We start from the raw sequence: 23,607 nt of genomic DNA on the forward strand, positions 1-23,607 counted from the left end.
TCTGTGCTCTGATGGTGGGACGACAATCAGGGTGAGGAAGGCTGGCCTCTCAAGCCTCCAGCCTGACTTCTAGTTTGTCCTGGCGGCGTTCATCCAGACCCTGTGAGATGCAGCTGGGGGACTGGAGGTGATGGACCCTGGATGACCTGGAACTCTCCACCGGTGCTCCCAGCCTGTGCCAAGTGGGCACCCCTCTGGGCTTCCTGGATCGGATGTTCCGGTTGACAGGGGTCCAATGCATCAGGTGTAACAACCAAGTCAAACAGAAGCGGTCAAGGACTAAACAAGATATTCATGTCCATGGACGATCCTGCTCCACCAGCTGGCCTCAACGTGATCTGGGTGAAAGGTCCTTCCCCTCGGGCGCAAATTCTGGGTTCCTGTCCTTGTGAGACCTGGATGAGTCACCTCCCTTCCCTGAACCTCAGTTTCCTCAATTGGAAAATGAGGTCTTCCAAACCTTATAAGGTTGTGGTGAGCATCAGTGGCAAAATTTGACGAGCAGCGTCAAGCCTAGAGCCACGCATTCACCTGCACCTCCTGAGTGCTGGGCGCTGGGGCCAACAACTGGGACTTCTGCTGCCCCCAGAGACTGGAAGGGCCGACCTCGATGGGGGAGGACGCAGAACTGGGTGCACTCTTCAGCTCTGTCCCTTCCCATCACGTGGCCTTCAGCAAGTCATCCTGCCCTTCTGAGCCCCACGTTCCTCAGCTGGAAATGGGGCAGTAGCACCCCCTGCGTGGTTGCTGAGAAGATGAAGCAGGATAAGCATGTAGGTTGTGAGGGTCATGTCTAGGCAGAGGTGGGGCTCTAGAGGAAGGAGTGGAGGCTCAAGCTCTTAGAACTTAAGGTAGAAAGTACCTTTGGTCATTCCAGTCCAGTTATTTCTATTTCTGGCCAGACAGCCTGGGGCAGCCTATCTGAGAGCTGGTAACCCTAAGTATCTAGGACGTGGCTCAGGCATCTATCATTTAAGCAGACTTATTAGGCAACTTTGTTGATCTTTTTTCTTTTTAAAAGCAAAACTTAACATCTGTGAACAGAAGAAAAAAAGTGGGTTAAAGTCACATGCACATTTAACTTTAATGATCTGCCCTGTTTTGAGAGTGGGATAGTAAATTTCCCAACTAGCACCGCATTGCTGTTTATTTCTCCTTGTAGCTATTTACTCCTGCTTCATATAGTCAGGTGTTCTAAGGTTAAGCACACTAACATTTGCTATTGTTAAATCTTCCTGGTGTATTGACCCCTTTATCACTCTATAACGAGGCTCTGTTTCTTTTTATAGTTTTTAATTTAAAGTCTATGTTGTCTGTTTTAAGTGTGGCTAACCCTGCTGTTGATTTATTTGTTAACATTTTCTTGAAATGTCTTTTTCTATCCCTTTACACTCAATCTATATGGGCACTGAGTGTTAAAGTGAATCTCTTGTGGGCATTATATTTTTGGACATCACTTTGTATTTATTTAGCTATGCTATGTATTTTAGTTTGATAATTTAACCCATTCCCATTTAAAGTAATTTTTGATTGGTGAGGACTCACTATTGCCGTTTTAACTGTGCTTTGTTTGTGGATCCATTGTCTCTCATTTCTTGTCCTGCCGTCTCTTTTTGTGTGTGTTTTAGTATCCTTTTGTTTCAGTATGATTTGAATTCTTTATGTGTTCTTTTATGTGATAACTACAGGGCTTTCTCTTGTGATTGCTGTTGTTCAATGGCTCAGTTGTGTCTGACTCTTTGCGACCCCAGGGACTGCAGCCTGCCAGGTGATGGTGAAGGACAGGGAAGCCTGCAGAGCAGTGCGCAGGAATGTGCTGCAGAATTCTATAACTGGCGAAGCACAAGCTGTCCTTCAGAACCAAAGAAGGGATAAAGATTTTTATGAACAAGTAGACTTACAGAGAGTTCATTACCATCAGACCTGCATTATAAGAAACGCTAAAGGAAGTTCTTTGAGTGGAAGTTAATGTAGGCTAATTAATAGCATAAGAACATTAAAAATAGCATAAATTTCACTGGTAGTGGTAAGTATATAGTCATAGTTAGATTCCAATGTAGTAATATTGGTGCATAACTCACACAAGTTTAATTAAAATTTAAGAAAAGAAAGAAGAAAGATAGCCATAATTATAATAATCTGCTACTAGTTTTGCGATATGAAAACATATAAATTATGAAAATAATAACCTAAAATGTGAGGAAAAGGTGGAGTAAAAGCATAAAATTTATTAATTCTACTGAAGTTGAATTTTGGTCAGTTTAAAATAGGATGTTTAAAGCATAAAATATTTTATGTTATCCTCACGGTAACTAGAGAGGAAGCCCAGTAATTATTACATAAAAGAACATGGAAAGAATTCAAAACATACTGAAACCAAAAGACACTAAAACACACACAGAAAAGATAGCAGGATAAGAAATAAGGAACACTGGCTCTAGAGAGGAGAAGAAAACAGTTCAAACAATGGGGAGAGTAAGCTCTTTCCAGTCACCAATTAGTTTCAATGTAAGTGGATAAAATTCTCCAATCAAAATACTTAGAATGGCTAAATAAACAAAGAAAACAATATCCAACAGTACATCTCCCAGGGAGGGGATCAAGACGGTGGAGGATTAGGACAGATTCTTACCTTTTCCCACAAATTCATCAAAATACACCTACATGTAAACAGTTCTTGCAGAAAGTCTACTGATCACTGGAGGAAGAACTCAGAGTTCAAAGAGGACCAGAAAAGCTCTATATATCTGGGTAGGACAAAGCAAAAAAGAAAAAGAGAGAAAAAGGAGTGGGGATGGAACATGTGCCCCCGGAGGGAGCTGTGAGAGAGGGAAGATTTCCACACACTGGGAAGTCCCATCATTGGCAAGGGGATCAGCCAGGACAGAAGGGGAGCTTTGAAACATCAGAGCAGAGCACGGCCACTGGTTTCTGGAGGGTCGGATGGTGAAATCCTACTATTTGTGACTACATGGCTGGATCGTAAAGGCATTATCCTAAATGAAATCAGTTAGAAAAAGACCTACACTGTGTGATCTCATATATAATTGGAAGCTAAAAACAAAAGCAAACTCATAGAAAAATCAGATGTGATAACCAGAGGTGGAGAGTAGGAGAAGAGGAAAGTGGAAGAAAATGGTCAAAAACACACACTTACGATTCAAAACATATGAATACTGGGGATGTAATGCACAACATGGTGACTAGAGCTAACAGCGATGCATGATATACAGGAACGTTGCTGAGAGCAAATCCTAGGAGTTCTCATCACAGTGAAAAAATGTTTTTCATTTTTTCCTGAATTTTTTGTTGTATCTCTAAGGGAAATCAATCCTGGGTGTTCATTGGAAGAACTGATGCTAAAGCTGAAACTCCAATACTTTGGCCACCTCATGTGCCAAGTTGACTCACTGGAAAAGACTCTGAAGCTGGGAAGGATTGGGGGCGGGAGGAGAAGGGGACAACAGAGAATGAGATGGCTGGATGGCATCACCGACTTGATGGACATGAGTTTGAGTGAACTCTGGGAGTTGGTGATGGACGGGGAGGCCTGGCGTGCTGTGATTCATGGGGTCACGGAGAGTCGGACACGACTGAGCAACTGAACTGAAGAGAAGATGAATGTTAGCTGAACCTATTTTCATAATCATTTCATAATACAGAGAAATCAAACCAATGCCTTCAACTTATACAGTGATGAACGTCAATTTTTTCTCACTGAAAATGATGAAAAAAAGATTCTTAAAATGTATAAACCATTATTATGAGAGCTGACACTTCCTGCTCCCTCTGTCTGTATGAGACAATGATGACAAGGTAGTTTGGGTAGACCTACGAGCTGGAAAACATGGTGTCTTTGTTGGGGAAACATTGAAGAGTGGCCCCCACTCACCAGGAGAGCGCTCCTGAGCAGAGTTGTAGGGCTGAGGAGGATTGAGAAGCTGGAGGGAGAGAAGGAATGATGACCAGGGGGATGGAACAGCCTGGACAAAGGCTCAGCACTGACCCAAGTGGGCTACTGCTCAAGAGGAGTCCTGAATTGTGAGACCTCCTTGTGCACTTGTGTGGGAGTTAGTTCAGTTCAGTCACTCATTGTGTCCAACTCTTTGTGACCCTGTGAACCGCAGCACACCAGGCCTCCCTGTCCATCACCAACCCTTGGAGTCTACCCAAACCCATGTCCATTGAGTCGGTGATGCCATCCAGCCATCTCATCCTCTGTCATCCCCTTCTCCTCTTTCACTCAATCTTTCCCAGCATCAGGGTCTTTTCAAATGAGTCAGCTTTTCGCATCAGGTGGCCAAAGTATTGGAGCCTCAGCTCAACATCAGTCCTTCCAATGAACACCCAGGACTGATCTTCTTTAGGATGGACTGGTTGGATCTCCTTGCAGTCCAAGGGACTCTCAAGAGTCTTCTCCAACACCACAGTTCAAAAGCATCAATTCTTCGGCGCTCAGCTTTCTTTATAGTCCAACTCTCACATTCATACACAGCTACTGGAAAAACAATAGCCTTGACTAGACGGACCTTTGTGACAAAGTCATGTCTCTGCTTTTTAATATGCTTTATAGGTTTGTCATACCTTTCCTTCCAAGGAGTAAGTGTCTTTTAATTTCATGGCTGCAATCACCATCCGCAGTGATTTTGGAACCCCCCAAAATAAAGTCAGCCACTGTTTCCACTGTTTCCCTATCTATTTGCCATAAAGTGATGGGACTGGATGCCATTATCTTAGTTTGTGGGAGTTAGGATTGTCACAGAATACAGACTGAGAGGAAAACTCTCATCCCTTTGCTCTGGCCAGCAGGGGGAGAACCAGCTCTGGAGAAGGCCAACTTCCAATAGAACCCAGCTCTGCCTCTGACCAGCTGTGTGGCCCTGGAGAAGTCCTTCCCCTCTCTGAGACTCAGTTGCCACACCTACTCCAAGAACCATTCACTGCATCACTCAGTAGAAATCAAAATTGAGTGAGATACACTGTATAAAGATTGAATATGGGATTCTCAACACCGTTTGACAGTAAGTCCAGTGTGTCAAGGCTGACATTCACCTTGTGCTCACCAGGTCTCAGACTCCGTTTAAGCATTTTCCACACATTGACTCATTCAATCATCACAACAGTGCTACAGGGAGGTTTTGCTGTTAAGTCCATTTGGGAGGTGAGAGAAGTGTGGTTCTAGTAAGTTGCCTGAGATCACACAGCTAGCAACGGGCAGAGGACAGGTCAAGCTCAGCTCTGTCCTATCTCTCACCTCACGCTGTGTCAGGAGACCCGGCACAGGCTGAACTGAGGTCTTCAGCTCAGGAGAGCTGGTCCAAGGCCCCCCAGCTGCCCAGGGGCTCAAGGGCCCCCTGGGGTGACTCGACCTCGTGAGGCAGCCTTCAGACAGAAGGCCCTGGAGTGAAGCAGCCACTGTGTGACTCTGGCCTCCTTTAACCCAAGTGTCCCATGAAGATGACAGTGGTTCTCCCTCATAGAATTGCACACAGCACTGAGATGGCTCCTTGGCAAAATGGGCAAATGTTCACTGGAACTCTTGGCAGGAAAGTTAGATGGCCTCCTGGAATGGAGAGGCCCGGAATCCCTGACGTGATAGCCTGGGTCGGTCCTCTGCAGAGGTGACACAGCTGTAAGTAAAGGGTGCTGTATTCCCCACTCCAGGGCAAAGGGGAAACTGAGGGCATGCATGTTGGGGAGGAAGAAGGGCCACAAAAGGACCTCAGCAGTCCTGGGTGGAAGAGACCAAGGCCAGGACAGCGGGACCTGCAGGGGCTGGGAGAGGTGGCTGAGTACTGGGAGATGGGACATCACCTCTCTGAGCAGGGGATCCCATAGCCACGGCTTTAAATACTAGTCCTGCCACTTGCTACCCTGTAACTTCTATATGTCACTTGTCCTCTATGAGCCTCAGTCTCCTCATCTGTACAATGGGGACAAGAGCAGAAGGGTGTTGTGAGGAGGTCATGAGGTCAGCTGTGCTGGGGAAGGCAGCCCTCCATCGTGGTGGTGCTGCAGTGGAAGCAGAGTGAGGCTGTCTCTACGATCCCTCAGGTCACTTTCTTGCCCATCCTGGGCCTCAGTGTTCCTGCTTGTAAGACAAGGAGGTGAGGGTGGATAATCCCCAAACTCCCTTCCAGCTTCAGATCCAGGTCTCTGCTTGCCTGGTTGCACATATCCCACATTCCCCAAATTCCCAGTGGAAAGAATACAATGGACCATGCAGAAGGTGCTGAAAAGGCTTTTTATTGCTGGGGGTGGAGGGTGATGAGCATAGGATGTCCTGACTGTGAGCACGAGTATCTGAGAGGTGTCCTTTGACTGGGCTCAGTTGTCACTCCTGGGGGATGGTGTTAGTACTGATTGTCCCAGAGGGAGACGGTACAGAGATCCAGTCACGTCCCGGAACCAATCTGGAAGGAGATCCTGGTGTGAGGCATGGACACCCCAGGACCCTTACCTGCTCCTGTGTGCAGCAGGCACAGCTCCTGGAGTACTTCCCCCCAAACCCTGAGAGCTCTGAGACTTGGGGGTGGGGGACTGGCACCTGTGATTTGGGGTCTTTCTCTGGCACCTGGCACTGACCCCTCCTCATCCCCTCACCCTCCCACCCCCTCACCTTAGCAAAATGGCCGATGTAAAAAGACTGATCAGGGCCCAGAGGAGCCAGGGTTCAGGGCTTAGTGTATGATCAGGATCAGGGATCAGACGGAGATGAGATCTGGTCTCTATTTGTGACCAGTGTCAGGGCTCAGTCTGGACTTAAAGCTCAGTCTGACTGTTCTGGGCTCAGTCAGGGAGCAGAATCAAGCACAATCTGCGTGTGTGATTAAGGGTCAGGAGTTGGTCTGTGACCGAGATCAGGGCTCAGTCTGCCACTAGAGAAAGAAGAGAAGCCAAGTTTGTTTCTGCTCCTCCACAGGCCCCTGGGTGGGGTCTCATCCTCTCTCAGCCCGGGGCCCTGGACCCAGCCCTCACCAGCGGGCGGGCATCCCAGCAGTTTTCCTCAAATGCTTTCATCAAGTTCCTCTTGGCTTTCCTGAGGTTCACCTGAAGGACCACAATTAGTAGCAGTTCTCTGTCTCCAGCACTGGAAAGTCGAATACAAATCGGTGACTGCCACCCTCCACCAGGTCAGACTTGACAGCCATGGGTCCACTTATGTGTCACTCCATCTCTCAACAAGTTCATCTGTGAAATGGGTATCATGACACTACCCATCCCCTTCGGGTCATTTCAAGGATCCAATGAGATAGTATATAAGAAGTATATAGTATATAATTATAGTATAGACTTAGTATATACTATATATACTAAGTATAGCATAGTATACTTACATAGTATAGTATATACTTGTATAGTATATACTTATTTATATAAGAAGCATAGAGCGATGGCCCAATGAACTAGGTCTGTGGCTATTTTCTAGAAGAACTGCCTCCAGGATCCTGATGCTTCACTCATCCCATTTCTGTTGCCCACCGCCCCAACAACCCCAGTCATGCCAGAGACCCAAGTCAAGCAAAGCTCTCGCGGGCTGGGGGTGAAACCACACTTCCTCATAAGAAGGGAAAGGGAAGGAGTGGTGTTTATCATCAATGCCTACTGGATAATAGTCCTTTCCTATGTTTTCTTTAAATCCATTCATCAGCTAAGCCTTGTTTACAACCTCCTTTCACCTGGGAGGAACCCAAGGCTCAGAGAGGCGGAGCCAGTTGACCAGGACTGCACAGTTGCTAAGTAGCGGATCCAGGGTTTGAACCCAGATCTGGCCCGTCCTCTTTCTCACATCATTCTGGGCAGCAATTTCTGCCAGAGGGACAAAGGAGGGCAGCTGAAGCTCTCAAAGACCGACAGAGACTCTCAGTCCGCAGGGACCCCTCCAACTGCACTCTCATGACTTGCTCGGGATGAAGGGTCCTCAGCGTCTCCAGGGTCCCCTGCCCAGACCTGCTGGTGCTGCAGGCATAGAGCAGCATACCAGCCCCTGTGAGGCTGCAGAGGGATCCCCCTCGCTGCTTCCCCAGGCTGTGACTTACCGATGAGTTTCTTAACACACTCTGCATCCAGGCTTTCAAGGAGTTCACGGATTCGTGGGCACAGCTGCGGGTCACATAGAGCCAGCGAAAGAGAGACACACAGAGAGAAATGGAAAGAGGGAAGGAAAGAAAGAGGTGAGGAGGTGAGGAGAGACGGGAGAATGAAGAGGCCTGGTTATTACCTGCTATGAGTGCCCTGCCCGCCACCCGCAGAGATGCTCACCCCTGGGGCCTCAGAACTTCTGACCGTTAGGATTCTAGAACAGTGGAAACCTAGAAGGCCCATATCTGAGATCCAGAGGACACTAGAACCCTAAAGACCTCAGAACATTAGAATCCCAGTGCCTTAAGTATCTAGACTGTAAGCATCCCAGATCCCTGTGCTCTTAGAAACCTTGTCCTTTGGACTCTGAAACCTCAAGGGTCAAATGGGGCCCTGGGAATCACAGAGAAGTGTTTCTCACAATTTTGTGTGCATACAATTCCTCGAAGATCTCGTTAAAGGCAACTTAATGAGCAGCAGGTCTGGAGTGGGACCTAAGGGTCTGCATTCTAAAAAATGCCCAAGGAAGGTCAGTGCTGCTGGTCTGACAACCATATAGCAGTGACCCTCCAGTTCAGTAAATCTCAGGGCCTCCTGGAGGATTAAAAAAAAAATAAGCCCAGATTGCAAGGCCCCTTCCAGAGTGACTAATTTAGAATCTTTGGAATTTAGGGCACATGGTACATATGGTTTTGTATATGATACATAAGAATCTGACCTATAGTATGTACAGATTTTGTATTTAAATCAATTAAATAAAGTTGTATTGAAATAAGAAAAATATTAGCTAAAAGGCCTATTGGCAGTCCATGGGTATGGCAAATGGTTCAAGTGTGGGACCCAGTGATTTCAGCTCATGTTGGGCTCCTCTTCTCCCCAGGCCAGGCTGAGTGAAGTGGGGTGGGGCAGGGGGAGTAGCAACTGACAACTCAAATGGAAGTTGGCCCTTCAGAAAGGAAGGTGGCTAGAGAGTACAGCCCACCCATGGAGTGACACACCTGCCCCCACCAGGCCTGACTGCAGCCCCAGGAGTGGGGGACTCACCTCATCCTGCACTGCAGAGGACACCACCCTTCTCACAATGTCCACTCCAAAGTCCACAACATCGCTGAGCAGTCCAAAGCGTCTGGAGAAGAGAGGAAATTGACAAAGGTCAGGGAAGTTGGCAGAGCGGCCAAGAAGGAGCAGTGGGAAAGAGGGTGGAATACGGTGGAGCTCCTTGAAGTCAGGTGACTTGAGCCTCTCCCCAGGGGGATCAGCACGTAGAACCCCATGGTTGACCAGCAGCCCACCCCAGTAGCTCATGAGTGTCTCATCACAATCCTGAGACCTCTTCCATCCATCCATCCATTCTTCTATCCATCCATCCATCTAGCCATCCATTCATTTATTCGTCAGTACATATTTATAGAACACCAACTATATGCTGGGAACCAAACCTGACTTAGGACACAGTGATGAGCAAAGCACAAGCAGCTCCTAATATGGTACCTAAATATTAGATTGGTTAAAATGTTCATTCAGAGCTTTCTGTAACATCTTATGGAAAAACCCAAATAAATGTTTTGGCTAGCCCCGCATTAAACAAATTTTCCTAAGGCTTGCTCCTTCCCACTATCAGCTCTGAGCATACCTTTCACCACCCCAGGGCAGCCCTCCCTGACTGCCTGCCTAAGGAAGGACTCTGTATCAGTTCGTATCATAGCACTCTGTTAAGAGTGCTGCACTGCTCAGGGATCTTTGCCATCTGACATTTCCCGTGTGAGTTCTTTATTACTGGACTGAATGCTTGCCTGTCTGCCTTCCTCTCAAGAGCATAAGCTCCACGAGAGCAAGGTCCTTGCCTGCAGTCACCATAAATTCTCCAGAGCTCAGAAAGGCAGCTGCTTGGCATAGAACAGTTGCTCCACATGTTTCTGGCTGAAGGAGGAAATGAAGTAAACATACAACTAAATACGTAATGACAACTTATGATAGGTATTGAGAAGGGTGAGAGGAGATCTTCCAAGAGAGAAGAGGAGGAACCTTGTTTTAGACTCTGAAGGATGAGCTGTACAATAAGATGGAACGTGGGAAGGGTGTTCGAGACTAGGTTCCAGAGCATCCTGTGCACAGGCCTTTGGTGGAAGGAGTTTTTCTGAGACTCAGAGCAAACGCTAGTGTGTCTAGAGCAGAGTGGGCAAGGGGGAGAGCACAGTAATATGAGGGTGGACCCAGATCGGGCAGAGCCTCAGTGGCCCTGGGGAGAGCTTGAGACTCCACCCATGGTGGAGAGAAAAGCCCCAAAAGGATTTGGAGCAGCAGAGTGGCATGCCATTTCACAGATATGCACACTGAGACCCAGAAGGCTGGATGATTTCCCTGGGGCTATAGGCTGGGCAGTGTCCAGCAAGTCTCAGGCATTTGGACTTATATTAGTCTTTCCAAGTGATGATAGGCTGCAGAGCCTATCTGTGGGTTTTGGGGGGTCCCTACGCAACCTGTGATCAGATCCCTTGTTGGAGCAGGATGGACTGACCTCTACTCATGGCTCAGCCTTGATACCTGCCAAGGCCAACCTGCCCCAGTCTTCAGCTTCCAGACCACTCCTCCTCTCCCAGCCAGGACCAGAGTCAGCCTTTTTCTCTCTACCATCTTCCCTGGGAAAAACCTGCTTATTCAACCACACAGTTTAAGATCTAGATTTCGTGGGTTACTGGAGATCAGTGACTTAAATGGAGAGAATTAATTTTTCAAGGTCTCATCTTGGGAATCTTCCATTGAGTGGAAGATGATTAGGGCACAATCTGATATCAGAACCTATAGCAGGTTCTTCTTATTCTTCTAGCCTTCTCCTAGCTAGAGGCAAGAAGGTAAACACTATATATTATTATTGTTATTATCATTATTATGATTTGAGGGACATTATATAATAAGAGAAGGGTCAGTTCTTCAAGTAGATGCAACAATGCTAAATGTGCATGCATCAGAGCTTCAAAAACTATGAAGCAAAAACAAATAAAGCTGAAAGGTGAAATACACAAATTCACAGTTATGGTTTGAGAGGTCAACACTCCCATCTTAGTAATGGGAAGACCCAAGAGACAGAAAATAAGGATAGACATTACTATTATTGAAAGCTTAGTATGTGCTTGGCCAAATATTCTCTGAGTACGCTATGCATTTTCTCATTTGGTCAACTTAGTAGCCTATGGAAGAAGGCAATGGCACCCCACTCCAGTACTCTTGCCTGGAAAATCCCATGGACGGAGGAGCCTGGTAGGCTGCAGTCCATGGTGTCGTGAAGAATCAGACACGACTGAGCGCCTTCACTTTCACTTTTCACTTTCAGGCATTGGAGAAGGAAATGGCAACCCACTCCAGTGTTCTTGCCTGGAGAATCCCAGGGACGGGGGAGCCTGGTGGGCTTCCGTCTATGGGGTCGCACAGAGTCGGACACGACTGAAGCGACTTCGCAGCAGCAGCAGCAGCCTATGAGTGATGTTACCAACCTTAGTTTAAAGATGTGATAGCTAAAGCTTCTATAGACTAAATTGATTACAAAGACCCAAGTGAGTGGCAAAGCTAGCTTGACTCCAGAGTCTGAACTCTTTTTTTTTTTTTTTACCATACTCTGCTCCCTCCCAGGTCAGGAATAGGGCTGAAATTACGGGTCTCCGCTCCTCTGGAACTCCTTGCTCTGCAGAGATGTGTGGGCCTCACCTGTGCCGCACTGTGAGGGAGATGCTTTCTGAGTTGTTGATGCATTCTCCCACGACCACCTTGGAGTCACCAGTCTCGGGATCAGTTTCAACGCTGACACTAGTTTGGAGGTTCACATTGAGGTCCAGGTCGACAATCTCACCCAACAGAGGCCTGCAGGGAATAAGATTCACAGTGACCAGAGGTGGAGAAGTCTCTTCACGTTGCCCACATGAGTCTCTCTCTCTAGATGGCCATTGCATGGGATGTCTATGGATAAAGTCAATACTGTGTAAATTTTTTATGAAATCTACATTCTTACATTCAGTTCAGTTCAGTCGCTCAGTCGTGTCCGACTCTTTGCGACCCCATGAATCACAGCACGCCAGGCCTCCCTGTCCATCACCAACTCCCGGAGTTCACTCAAACTCACGTCCATAAGGTCGGTGATGCCATCCAGCCATCTCATTCTCTGTTGTCCCCTTCTCCTCCCGCCCCCAATCCTTCCCAGCATCAGAGTCTTTTCCAGTGAGTCAATTTTCTGGCCCCATGGGTTTGCCTTGTATGAAATTTTTATGCAGTATCACACCAATAAATAAAATAAAAATAATAGTTAACATTTCTTGAGCACAAACTGTGTTAAGTATTTCACAAAAGTCTTTTACTTGAATTAAGCGATTTCATTTTGACAGCAGTACCTTGAGGGAAAAATACTATCATTATCTCTATTTTCAGAGTGAGGAAATGTTTGGTCTAGAGAGGTTACTTAACTATTCCAAGATCTCAAATCCAATGGATGATGAAATTGCAGTACAGTTAATTTATAAAGACTCTTCTACACATCTGCATTTTCCTTTTTCTTCGTATTTAAAAAGTAATTATTATTGTTTTTTAAAATTTTTTATTTTTTCAAAACAATTTTAGGAATCTTTACTTAAAAACAACCTTATCTTAAAATGTTGTAACTTTGGTTTACGAGCAACAAGCAAAGTACAGAAGCAAAAATGCATTACAGGAGCATTAAGTTTTACATTAGGTCACAGCGTCTAATCTGAAATCACACCCATAATATCATTTTTCAGGATATCTGGGAAATAGTTATTTCCCAGGATGTCTGAACCGTAGCTACTCTATTTTGACTTTTAATTGTAAAAAAAGAACAAAAAAATTTTTTAATAGCCAAAGCAGATTTCACCATTAATGACGTCAGTGTTTTTCTAGGTATGAGAAGATGCAAGAATTGGAACTCATAAAACCTTTTTCTGAAAAGATCTAACTATCTGAAGGCCTGTTCTGCCAGTTTTTTTTTTTTTCAGAGCACAGAGTGCCTCATTCCTGATTTTCACCCTGAACTTCTTTCAGGGGGTGTTGAAGGTCAGCAGCTTGCAATGGTCATGATGTAATCTTTGTAGAGGCAGCTGGCAAGTACCAACTTCCAGTCAGCAGGGTCCCTTCATAGCCACATATCTGACCATGTGACACCATTTCATGGCCATTGTGTCCTGTGGTGCTGGGAAGGCTCATTCCCAGGTCTAGGGAAGTGATGGGCCACTCAGTGTGCTAAAATTGGACCAGGCCTTGCAAGTAGCAAAAGTCTCTGGACCACTGTCTTACTAGCCTCCTGGTCCAGGAAAATATTTCCTCCTGTTGCTTTTTCCCACACCCAGAGTCACATTATTACAATTATTGATCTCATATGGAACTGTCAGTTCAGCATTATATCACAGGCTCAGTGAAACAAGTGACATAGAAAATAATATAGCCATAGCTAGCAGTTATTAGTAAAATAAGAATTATAAGTCAAGCACTTTCATTAGATAAAGCCTGGTATACCCCAAGTCACCTGACTTCATTCGTTAAATGATTATAGTCTGGTGTTAATCTCCTGGTTGTACATTATGGAGCATCCGACCTTTATTTGAAGATTGGTTACTGAGATAAGCCTTAGAAACTAACCTAGAGTGTCTTTTTCAATAACTTAATTAAATCTTTTAGCAGTATCACATAACAAGGAACTGTCTCAGCAGTGAGTCTTAGTAAACACTGCTGCTGCTGCTGCTGCTGCTGAGTCACTTCAGTCGTGTCCGACTCTGTGTGACCCCTTAGACGGAAGCCCACCAGGCTCCCCCGTCCCTGGGATTCTCCAGGCAAGAACACTGGAGTGGGTTGCCATTTCCTTCTCCAATGTGTGAAAGTGAAAAGTGAAAGTGAAGTCGCTCAGTCGTGTCCGACCATTAGCGATCCCACGGACTGCAGCCTACCAGGCTCCTCCAGACATTAACAAAACTAGAAACTTAATTTAACAATTTACAAAACTTAATATTCCGTGATTTTTCACTATGGAGGCCCTGTAGCCAGGGAGGCTTTAACCTATCAAATAAAAAATGAGGTTTGTCAGGGAGCTGGGAAAAGCCAAGCAGCCATCTTGGATTTCCCATAGCCCTGACTCTGATTTCCAGCTATTGTTTTTAATTTTCCAATTTAGAAGCAGACTGTTGCCATGGTTTAAGGACATTAGGATGACACAAGTCTAACAGAGTTCTTGTATAAGCAGAATGAGCTTTTACATGTCTACAAACCCGACAATTGGATGAATTTCTAAAACTAGCATAGGATCAGGCCTATGGTAGAAAAGCATTTGATTTATATGCAGAGAGCTAAGAAGGCAAGAAAACATTATAAATGATCATACGAATCAGGTCCAGCATCTTGGGCAAGCTGTCTATCCTAAGATCTCAAATCCAATGAATGATGAAATCGCAGGACAGTTAATTTGTAAAGACTCTTCTACACATCTGCGTTTTCCTTTTTCTTCGTATTTAAAAAGTAATTAAAATACTTAGAAATTATTGTTTCTAATATAACTTATATCATTAATGAATGAATAAAATTCCTAATGCAATTACAGTTTCCATATAATGTTCGCATGCCTTTCATCACATACTGTACACTACTATATGGCCATACTGGTGACTGCCATTTAAAGAGAATCTTGAGAGACAAAATGATGCTGGAGGAAACTTTGCCTAAGGGTTATAAATGTTCATGTCTTCTCAATTTTCAGCTATTATGATTAGATAAGTTTTATGATTTTGGAATTATATTTCATGGAGGAGTTTTTAAAAAAGAGATTTGGTTCTGGGCAGTGTTTCTTAGAACATGTTAAAGGTTAGGATTTGGGAGTTGCAAAGGCCTCCTTATTTTACAGATTGGGAGAGCAAGGCGGCAGGGTGGAAAAGTGCCTGATTCCAGACTGGAGACCTATCGGCCACACCTCACTGCCTCTCCCAACCCTCAGATTCGAAGGCTACTCACCGGTTTACGGTGATGTCAGCAGTGATGGGGATCTTCACGTCAGCAGTGTTTTCAGAAGTCGCTTCGAATGTGATATCCGGGACTTGGACATTCCTGATTCTCACCCTGCGTAAAAACCACAATTCACTCTTGTCACTCCTGAAAGCTGTTGCTTGTCTCTTCTCTATGCCAGCTTTGTGCTGAGTTTTGAGCCTCATGGGCTTCGCCTGCTTTGGTCTTCATGAGAGCCCTGCTCAGGGGTTGGATTCTCTCCACTGGGTGGCATGGCAGACTTGAGGATCAGACGGCTGTGATTTCCTCAAGACGCCAAGGGTGAATATGTACCAGAGCCAGTATTTGTTTTTTGGGTTTTGTTTTTAGTTGAAGTATAGTTGCTTTCCAATGTTGTGTTAGTTTCAGGTGGACAGCAGAGTGATTCAGGTAGAGATATGTATATTTATAGAGGTATCTTTATTTCAGATTCTTCTACCTTATAGGTTATTACAGAACATTGAGTATAGTTCCCTGTGTTATATAGCAGATCCTTGTTAGTTGTTTTGTGTGTGTGCACGCATATATCTATATCTATATCTATCTATCTATCTATATATATAGTGTGTGTCTATGTTCATGCCTGGAGTAGGAGATGGCAGCCCATTCCAGTATTCTTGCCTGCACAATCCCATGGACAGAGAAGCCTGGTGGGCTATGGTCCATAGGGTCGTAAGGAGTTGGACATGACTGAAGCAGCTTAGCATATGTTAACGCGAAACGCCTAATTTCTCACCCACATTGCTTTCTCTTCAGGTAACCATGAGTTTGCTTTTTATGTGCACAAGTCTGTTTTGTATAAATTCTTTTGGATCATGTTTTAGATTCCATATATAAGTGGTATCATATGGTATTTGTTTTTCCTCTGTCTGACTTACTTCATTTAGTATGACAATCTCTATCCCCATCCTTTCATTACTGCAGACAGCATTAATTAATTCTTTTTCTGCAGAGTCAGAATTTGAACCCAGAATTGCCTGACTCCCAGACATTATGTGTGGAGCCACCTACATGGTGTGAATTCTCATTTTCTCTCTCCTGAGGCCATTCAGACTTTTATACTCAGCTATATTCAGAGAAGAAAAGTCTTATTCCTTAGAAAAGGGACTTTAGGCATCAGCAAGCAGGTAGAGGTGAGGGAGAAGAGAACCTTCATCCTGACTCTGAAATCACAGTATCAGAGGGTCCAGACCCATGAGATGCCTGGACAGGCCCTGTAGCGCTGACTCTAATTTTCCCAGGCTCTGGTAGAGCTGGCCTCAGACCCCTTCTGCTCTGCAAGAACACACAAGGTTTATTCATCTTTCTTTCTTTTATATTAAACTTACCTCCCCAAAGAGACATATTCTCTTTTCTGGGAACAAAGATCTCCAACATGAAGCATCAACTCACCCTGTAAGCCTGTTCACTACTTGAAAAATTCTAGAAATGAGTCATTCCAACAAATTCTCAGTGTGCTGGGTCTCCTGTACAACCTCTTCCGAACACCTGGATTCCAATTCAGTCTTCAAATTCTGAAAGACAGCTGCAAAAGCAATCTCCGTTTAGTGTAGTGCACAACTGAAGAAGCAGCTCGTAGGCACCAGGCACTAATGAGACTACTTGCCCAGGTTATTTCATCTTATAACACCTCCACAAAGTAGATATTGCTACTCCCTGCACTTTCAGATGAGGAAATAAAGGATCAAAAGATTAAGAAATGGGCCAAAGTCACACAGCTAGGAGACCTTGTTCCTAGTATGCTGCCTTCATGCTAATATATGTTCATCATTTCAACAAAGCAATTAACCCACTGAGCAGGCAATAGATACTGATTGCACATCAGCTTCTAGTAGTGAAGATTAAGGAGATGCTCATACAAACAGAATAAACAGAATAAAATAAGAAATGGAAAATGTAGAATCAAAGAAGAAACATGGCTTCAAATTATTAAAGTGGCAAGTAGGAGCCCTGGATAACAGGCCTAGAAAGCAGTGATTCATTCAGGAGCAAGAAGACAGAGAGTCCTAACAGAGGGTGTTTCAGAGAAAAGAGGGATTTGGCAGGGCAGATGTAGAATGGCACATCTGAAAAGAGTTCAGAATTTATGTGTAGAAAAGAACTCAAATGAGAAACAGGAAGGCAACAACTAGCTGAGAAACACACACACAAAAGGCTACAGGAAAAGGTATGTAATCAGAGTACTCCAGTTTGGCTCTGCAATGGACAATAGCTACCTAATTAAAATGATGGAAACAGAGATGGAAACTCCGTCTGGTCCTATAGATAATCCAGACACTTCTGCTCTGAGCTCAGTTTTATCAGCACTGAAACTGGAAAGTGGGTCCCTCCTGTATCTTTGATATTTGCCCAAGCCCTGGCAAGGTTTGAAAGGCAGTCATATACAGAAATTAGTTTCTCCTATGAAGAATATTTCTCAGGGTGCTGGTAATGTTTCCAGAAATTGAAAAGAAGGCCAAATTCTTTCAAGAAATCAGAATTACAAGGACGTATGATTGACTAGAAAGGTAGGTAATTTTAAAGTTACCTAGGCTAGGTAGGAAATCTATTCCAATTAGTTAATACAAAGTACTAAGAAAATTGAATGGCCCAGAAAAGGATATGCTGCAAATATAAATAAACTATTTAAGTTAAATATGTAAGTGACTAATAAAATATGAAAAATATGAGTGAATCCTTTAATAATTAGGGAAAAGCAAAGTGACATGATTTATAACCTTTCATCTGTGAGACTGGCAAAAAATTCAGTTGTCCACAACAGTGCTGTTAGGGAAGTGGAAAAAAGGTAATCTCATAGAGTATTGGAGAAAATGTTAGCATAGGGTATTATTTGTCAATATCTATTGTAATTTAAGATATGTATACTTTTGAACTTTTGAAATGTCACTTTGAGGAATTTATCCTAAGAATCTATTAGCAAAGTTTACCATGCTATAAGATGTAAAGTGATATGCAGTGAAGTGTTGCTTGTTTCTAGAAAAATAATAAACGACGACCAATTAGTCATTATTTCCAAATAAACAGGAACCAATTAGTCAGCTGTCTTAGTAAGCAACCCATAAAGAGAGCCCCTGCTGCGGCTTCTGCTAATACAGGCACAGTCTTTAGCAGGAAGCTCCCAAGCGCCACTGGCCATTGTTGTTGACTCACTTTCAAGTGTATCGTCAAAGGCATCAAGTCCTCTCTCAAGACCAGAATTCGGCTTCCTCAGAACATTCTTGCCAAGATTGTCAAGAAGAGATGCTGAGGTCCCAGCGAGCAGGCCGCACAAGAGAACAAGTTTCCAAAGCTGAAACATCTTGTCCTGACACCTGGACAGTCATGGGAGGACCAGGAGTGAGAATTACCCACAGGGAAATGGCATCGTGGATGAGCCGCTAAGACTCTGACACTCAGCAGACTTTGAAGATAGACATGGCTATCTCGTCTCTTACAGCCCAGGTCAGAAAGCTAGAGCGACTTGCCCAGAGGGAAACAACCAGTGAAAGTAGGAGACACTATTTGAAAAGTCATACTTGACTCCTGGTCAGTGCTCTTTGCTAGGGGTCCTTTGCACTCGCTGGCTTCTCTGCCTGGAACATTTCCCTCTTCTTTTCATTTTTCCTGAGTCACTTCCTACCGACTCCAAATTCAGTGAGAAATCATGTCCTCTAGGAAGATCACTCTAGACTCTCCCCAGAGTCCAGGTTAGGGGGCCCCTCTCCACCATCTTGCAGCCTTCATGATATGACCAGAATCCCGGGCACCAGTTAGGGAAGACTGACTGCCTTTCCCATCAGGCTGTGCACCCCCCAGAGGAGGGATGGTGACGTAGCTCACGATTGAATTCATTACACATAGTAAAAACCCTGCTCCTCGCTCAGTACAACAAAAGAAAGTTTGCTGAATAAAAGTATGAACACATAAATGGGCACCACATCATGACCCTGCTTTGCTTGTCAGTTTGGCACTTCTCCTAGTTGAATCCATTTCTCAATTTACACGAGTCAAGATTATTGAATTAGACCAATCCCTCTGCCTCCTGCCCACAAAGCCTTCTGAAGGCCTTAGGTGGGGTGACATTAGGTAGAAAGCCCATCATTCACAGGTTTGGAGGAAAATACTTACAAAATCCTCGCTCCCCTGCACAGTCTCCTGAATTCTGCTGGGTGGTGATGGCCCTTATATCTCCTGGATGACAATGGGGTGGGAGGCTGCCCCCGGAACCAAGCCCTGTGTCAGAGCCATCCAAGGAGACTCCAATGAAAATAACCCTGTCCAGAGCGAATACAGAGAGACTTCCAAAGCAAAGGTCACCCAGGATGACTGAACTGGAAAAAGTGGACATGGAGAGGACTTGGTGCCAAGACTAAGAGCAGGTTCTCGTGCTGCCAAGACAGCGGCCACTGCAAGTCGGGGCTGGGATAAAGACCGAGAAAGGATGAAGTGGAGAGTGTTCTGGTAGAAGGACCCATGGTGATCATCCAGCTTAATTCCATCAGGATTTGGAAACGCAGGCTCAGAGGGAAATTACTGATACTAATTCTATCAGTATTTGGAAACCAGCTTGAGGTCCCCCAGTAAGACAGGGACAGACATGGGGCTAGAATTGTGGCCCACAGAGTCAGGGTCAGTGACCAGTGAGGTCATTCTTCCCAAACCTTCTCTTATGTCTGAGTGCTCTCCATAAAATCCCTCACAGTGGAACCAGCCTTAGGGCAAATGTTTTCAGTTCAGGACCACCCACCCCTGTCTGCCTACTCCGATTAGTCAGTAGAGTTCCTCCTGTGAGTGAACAAAGTCTGCTTCCATATGTATCCTCATGTATGCAGGATTCCTATGCACACTTGCCCCAACCCCTCTGCTCTCAGTGCAGCGGCCAGAGGTTGAAGCACTCAGCTTCAAAACAGCGTCCCTACCATGGCCTTGTGGAACTGTTCACTGTCACCCCAAACCCATCGACCTCTCCTTCCATGGCCCTACTGACTTCCTTCTGTCCCAGAAAGATGTCAGCCCTTTTGCTGTCTTTGACCTCCACACAGACCGATCCCTTTTTGCAGAACTCACCTGCCTAGTTGTCCCTGGCTCTCGACATCACCTTGCAACCTCTGTGACGGCTCACCTGAGGTGGTCCCTCCCCATCTTCCCAAGCTCTGCTTCTTGCTGGCTTCTCTCGCAGCAGATCATTATCATTTGATTTTTCCCTTGTTCTCCACCCTCAACCAGTTGTTACCACCCTTTCCTCTAGGGCTTTCCTCTCACGTGGGTCCCAAGACCCTGACCTGGCTCTAGAATGCTCCAAGCATCTCTATGGCATCTGATAAGGCCATCCACTCTCTGATAAGTTGGTGAGGGTCCCATCATTTGAGATGCTTGGTAATTTGACCAGATGACTGCTAACATCCTGTGTGACTTGATGTGACTGTGAGCCATGATTTGAAATTTCCTTGGTCCCTCATTCGAAGATCACTGTGGCTCATTTGTATGACTCCTGATCCCAGCTCTTTTTTCTCCCTGAGTCTGGCTGCCCCATGGGGATATAGTGCACTCAGGCTTCCTGCCTCTTTCCTTTTCTCACTGTCCTGTCTTCCCAAGACCCACATCCACCTGGCCATGGCCTCCTGGAGTCACTCTGGCTGGTGTTGGGTGGTTTCTCATCATGGACGACGCCCAGGACAAAGCCAGCTTTTTTTGTCCTCTGGGGGCAGCAGTGAGTGGCATCATCAGCCATGATGCCCAGGTCCCAGTAGGGGCAGGTGAGTGCCAGGGCCTGGGCTTGGCACTGCAGGTCCACTTTTGCAACTGGTGCTCAGGGCAACTCCGTGAGGAGTTGAGGAGTTCAGAAAGCCCCACTTTCCGGTGAGGAAACTGAGGTTTAGGGAAGGGAGGTGACTGCCCAGGTCTCACAAAGATAAGGGCCAGTGTTTGGGTCCCCAGGGAAGGACATTTCACTCAGATCACCTTGAGGCCAGCTGGTGGGGCAAGAGAGTCCTTGGACTTGAATACCCTTTTTATTCTTTGGCCTCTGCTGTTTGAGTTGGTCGTAATGCCTGGTGCATTGGGCCCCTGTCAACCTGGAACACCCGGTCCGGGAAGTACAAATGCATGCCCACTTGGCATTAGGTTGGGAGCACCCGCTAGTCACCCAGGGTCGTCTCCTCCATTTGCCCACCTGTATCTCAGTAGAAACCTGGAACCCTGTCCTGGACATGAGAGCAGCCAGGAGAATGTAGGGGTAGGTCCAGAGGTTTCTGGAGTTAGCCTTCCTCTCCCTGACTCTGTTCCCACCATCAAAGCACAGGGCAGGTGCCTAAGCTTAAGCCTGGGTCATGGAGAACCCTGTCCAGCAGAGCCTCAGGCCCATCAGCAGACCATCCTCCCAGACTCTCAGTGCCCAGTTCTGCAAATATCTGAGGCCCCTCTTCCCCTGGTTGTGGGCGCAGAGGTGAGGGCTGTGCAAAACCCTTGTGCAAAGAGTTGTCCCTACTCAGGACACAGCCAAGGAGACTGAGTGTGATACAGGGAGCTCAGACCTGGTGTTGGCCCCAGGCTTCATCTGGTAAAATGGGTAACCGACATGTGTTTGGATCCTGGTGGCAAGTGGAAATTAAAATGGTACTGAAGTGCTGGCGCTCATACCCCGGCTTCAGTGCTGGGTCAGCTGTGCTTGAATCCTCTCCTCCTGTTACTGGCTGTGCAGCCTGGACAAGGAGCTCCATCTCCATGAGCCTCAGGTCCCCTGTGTGTGAAATGGGTCTAAAGATGGGATTCTCCTCCAGGTGTGCGGTGAGGATGTGGTGGGATAATGTGTGTGAAGGGCTGAGCATGAAGTAGGTCCCTGATATGCAGTAACACCAGTGCTGAAATGATGATGACAGCTGTTTCTGTTGTCAGGCCGTTTCACCCCCTCCACCTCAGGTCTCCCGTCGATACGTGGTCCCACCCAGAGGGTTATGAGAAGACTGAGAGAGAAGACAAAGCACTCAATACGCTTAATCTTAAGCAGTGGCTTCTGCCTTTCTTACTTTTGTGCGCAGTAAAGATGAATGAGATAAAATGGGTTCAGCTCCCCAGTATGCCAGTGTCCACAAATTCTGGCTCCCTCGGGGGATGGTGTATAGCCCTGGACAGGTGTGCTTCCTTGTGTGCTTCCTCATAAGCCTGATTCCCTTCTAGGACTGAGTTAGTGAAGACAGTACCATGGTCTCAAATATGATCTGATTGAATATAGGGATTGGATGGAGGTTTCTGATAAGAAGTCCTCTCAGGCAGCTCCTGAACTTGGAGGGAAGGATTGATTAGTGATGTCTGCCACAAGTTCAGGAGGGGAGAGTGGAGGCATTGTGTGTTTGCCACTGTGGGACCAGGTCATATCCAAGAAGCCCTTTAGCCAGCAATGGTTATGGGTCTCCAAACATTTATGGAGAGTGGGACTCTGGGACCTGCCTGGTGCTGGGAGAAAGAAATGGAGGCCCTTATCTAAGTTCCAGTCTTGGCCAACAAATAACCTGCTTTGTGACTCTGAGTAACATGTTCATTTTCTCCCAAGTTCTCCGTTGCCTCTAACTATAAAATGAACAGAGGTTCCCTGCTAGATGGCTGACTCCTCAGGGCTCTGACAGTTGGTCAGCAACATCTAAGGGATACTTGCTACATTCCCACCTGCTGGGCGACCCAAACTCTTGCTTTGAGCATGAATCCCATCAGCTCCTTGGGCACAGTGATAACCGCCCCGTCTCTGAAGCCATCAGGGCCAAAACCACAGGCTTCATGCCCAGGGCCTGACACAGAGCGGATTTTCAATAAATATCTTTTAGAGCTTGCGTAAGCAATTTTTAATGCTGATTAATTAAAATGTACCCATCCAGGAATCCATGCGTTTTATTTGTAACAGTACAATAAGCTTGCTCTTAGGTCATCCTTGGGTGTGCATCCCAGAACTTTTCCCTGTTGGTGGTGTGACAGCAGGTAAATGTCATAACCTCTCTGAGCCCTGTATGTTTTTGCTTTCAACCATGAAAAGAGCACTAGAATATCCTCTCCCTTAGAAGAGCTGCTGGGGGCACTACAAGAGGAAATGTCAGCAGAGAGCCCAGCCCAGCCCCGGCTGAGGAAGGTGCTCCGTGAATAATAGAGAACCGTAATCACTATTGCTGCAACACGTAGTCGTGAGTGTGACCTACGGCAGCATTCAGGAGCCCTGGAAAACAGGGAGGGAGACAAGGGACAGTGTGTGCAGTTCTGAAAGTGTGATGAGGCTGTAAGCAAATCAGAGCGCTGCCACTTACTAGCCTTACGATCTTGCCCTCTTCGAGACTCAGTTTACTCACCTGTAAATAGGGCAAATGGGTGTACCTACATCACTGAACTGGTCTGAAGGGTACACAGTTAACATGTATAAATCTGGACACACAGTCCCTAAAGATTAGCTTTCTTCCTCGTCCACTGGAGAGGGAGCCCCACTAGGCAGGCATCTCGTCTGTTTTGTTCCCTGACGTGTCCCCTGTGTTATAACAATGC

At 45.9% G+C, this 23,607-nt stretch overlaps 1 protein-coding gene and 1 long non-coding RNA gene across 2 annotated transcripts; both read right to left on the reverse strand.

Annotated features, from left to right (window-relative positions):
* Positions 1-6,236: 6,236 nt before the first annotated feature.
* LOC148775372 (uncharacterized) lies at positions 6,237-9,578 on the reverse strand. Its single transcript, XR_016039226.1, has 4 exons — positions 9,127-9,578; positions 8,040-8,103; positions 6,979-7,050; positions 6,237-6,413 (listed from the first exon to the last, which is right to left on the reverse strand). It is a non-coding gene; the product is annotated as an uncharacterized LOC148775372 (long non-coding RNA).
* Positions 9,579-11,767: 2,189 nt separating this feature from the next.
* On the reverse strand, positions 11,768-16,538 carry LOC148775373 (short palate, lung and nasal epithelium carcinoma-associated protein 2A-like; the record flags this gene model as incomplete). The annotated part of the gene is made up of 3 exons (XM_088843638.1): positions 11,768-11,937; positions 15,079-15,183; positions 16,501-16,538. Coding segments are annotated over 3 exons (300 nt in total), but the record flags the coding sequence as incomplete, so codon positions are not given.
* Between the last annotated feature and the right edge of the window lie 7,069 nt (positions 16,539-23,607).

The sequence above is a fragment of the Moschus berezovskii genome, chromosome 15 (assembly GCF_049115385.1).
Source record: "Moschus berezovskii isolate FMDL1 chromosome 15, NW_MosBer_1.0, whole genome shotgun sequence".
NCBI lineage: Eukaryota > Metazoa > Chordata > Mammalia > Artiodactyla > Moschidae > Moschus > Moschus berezovskii.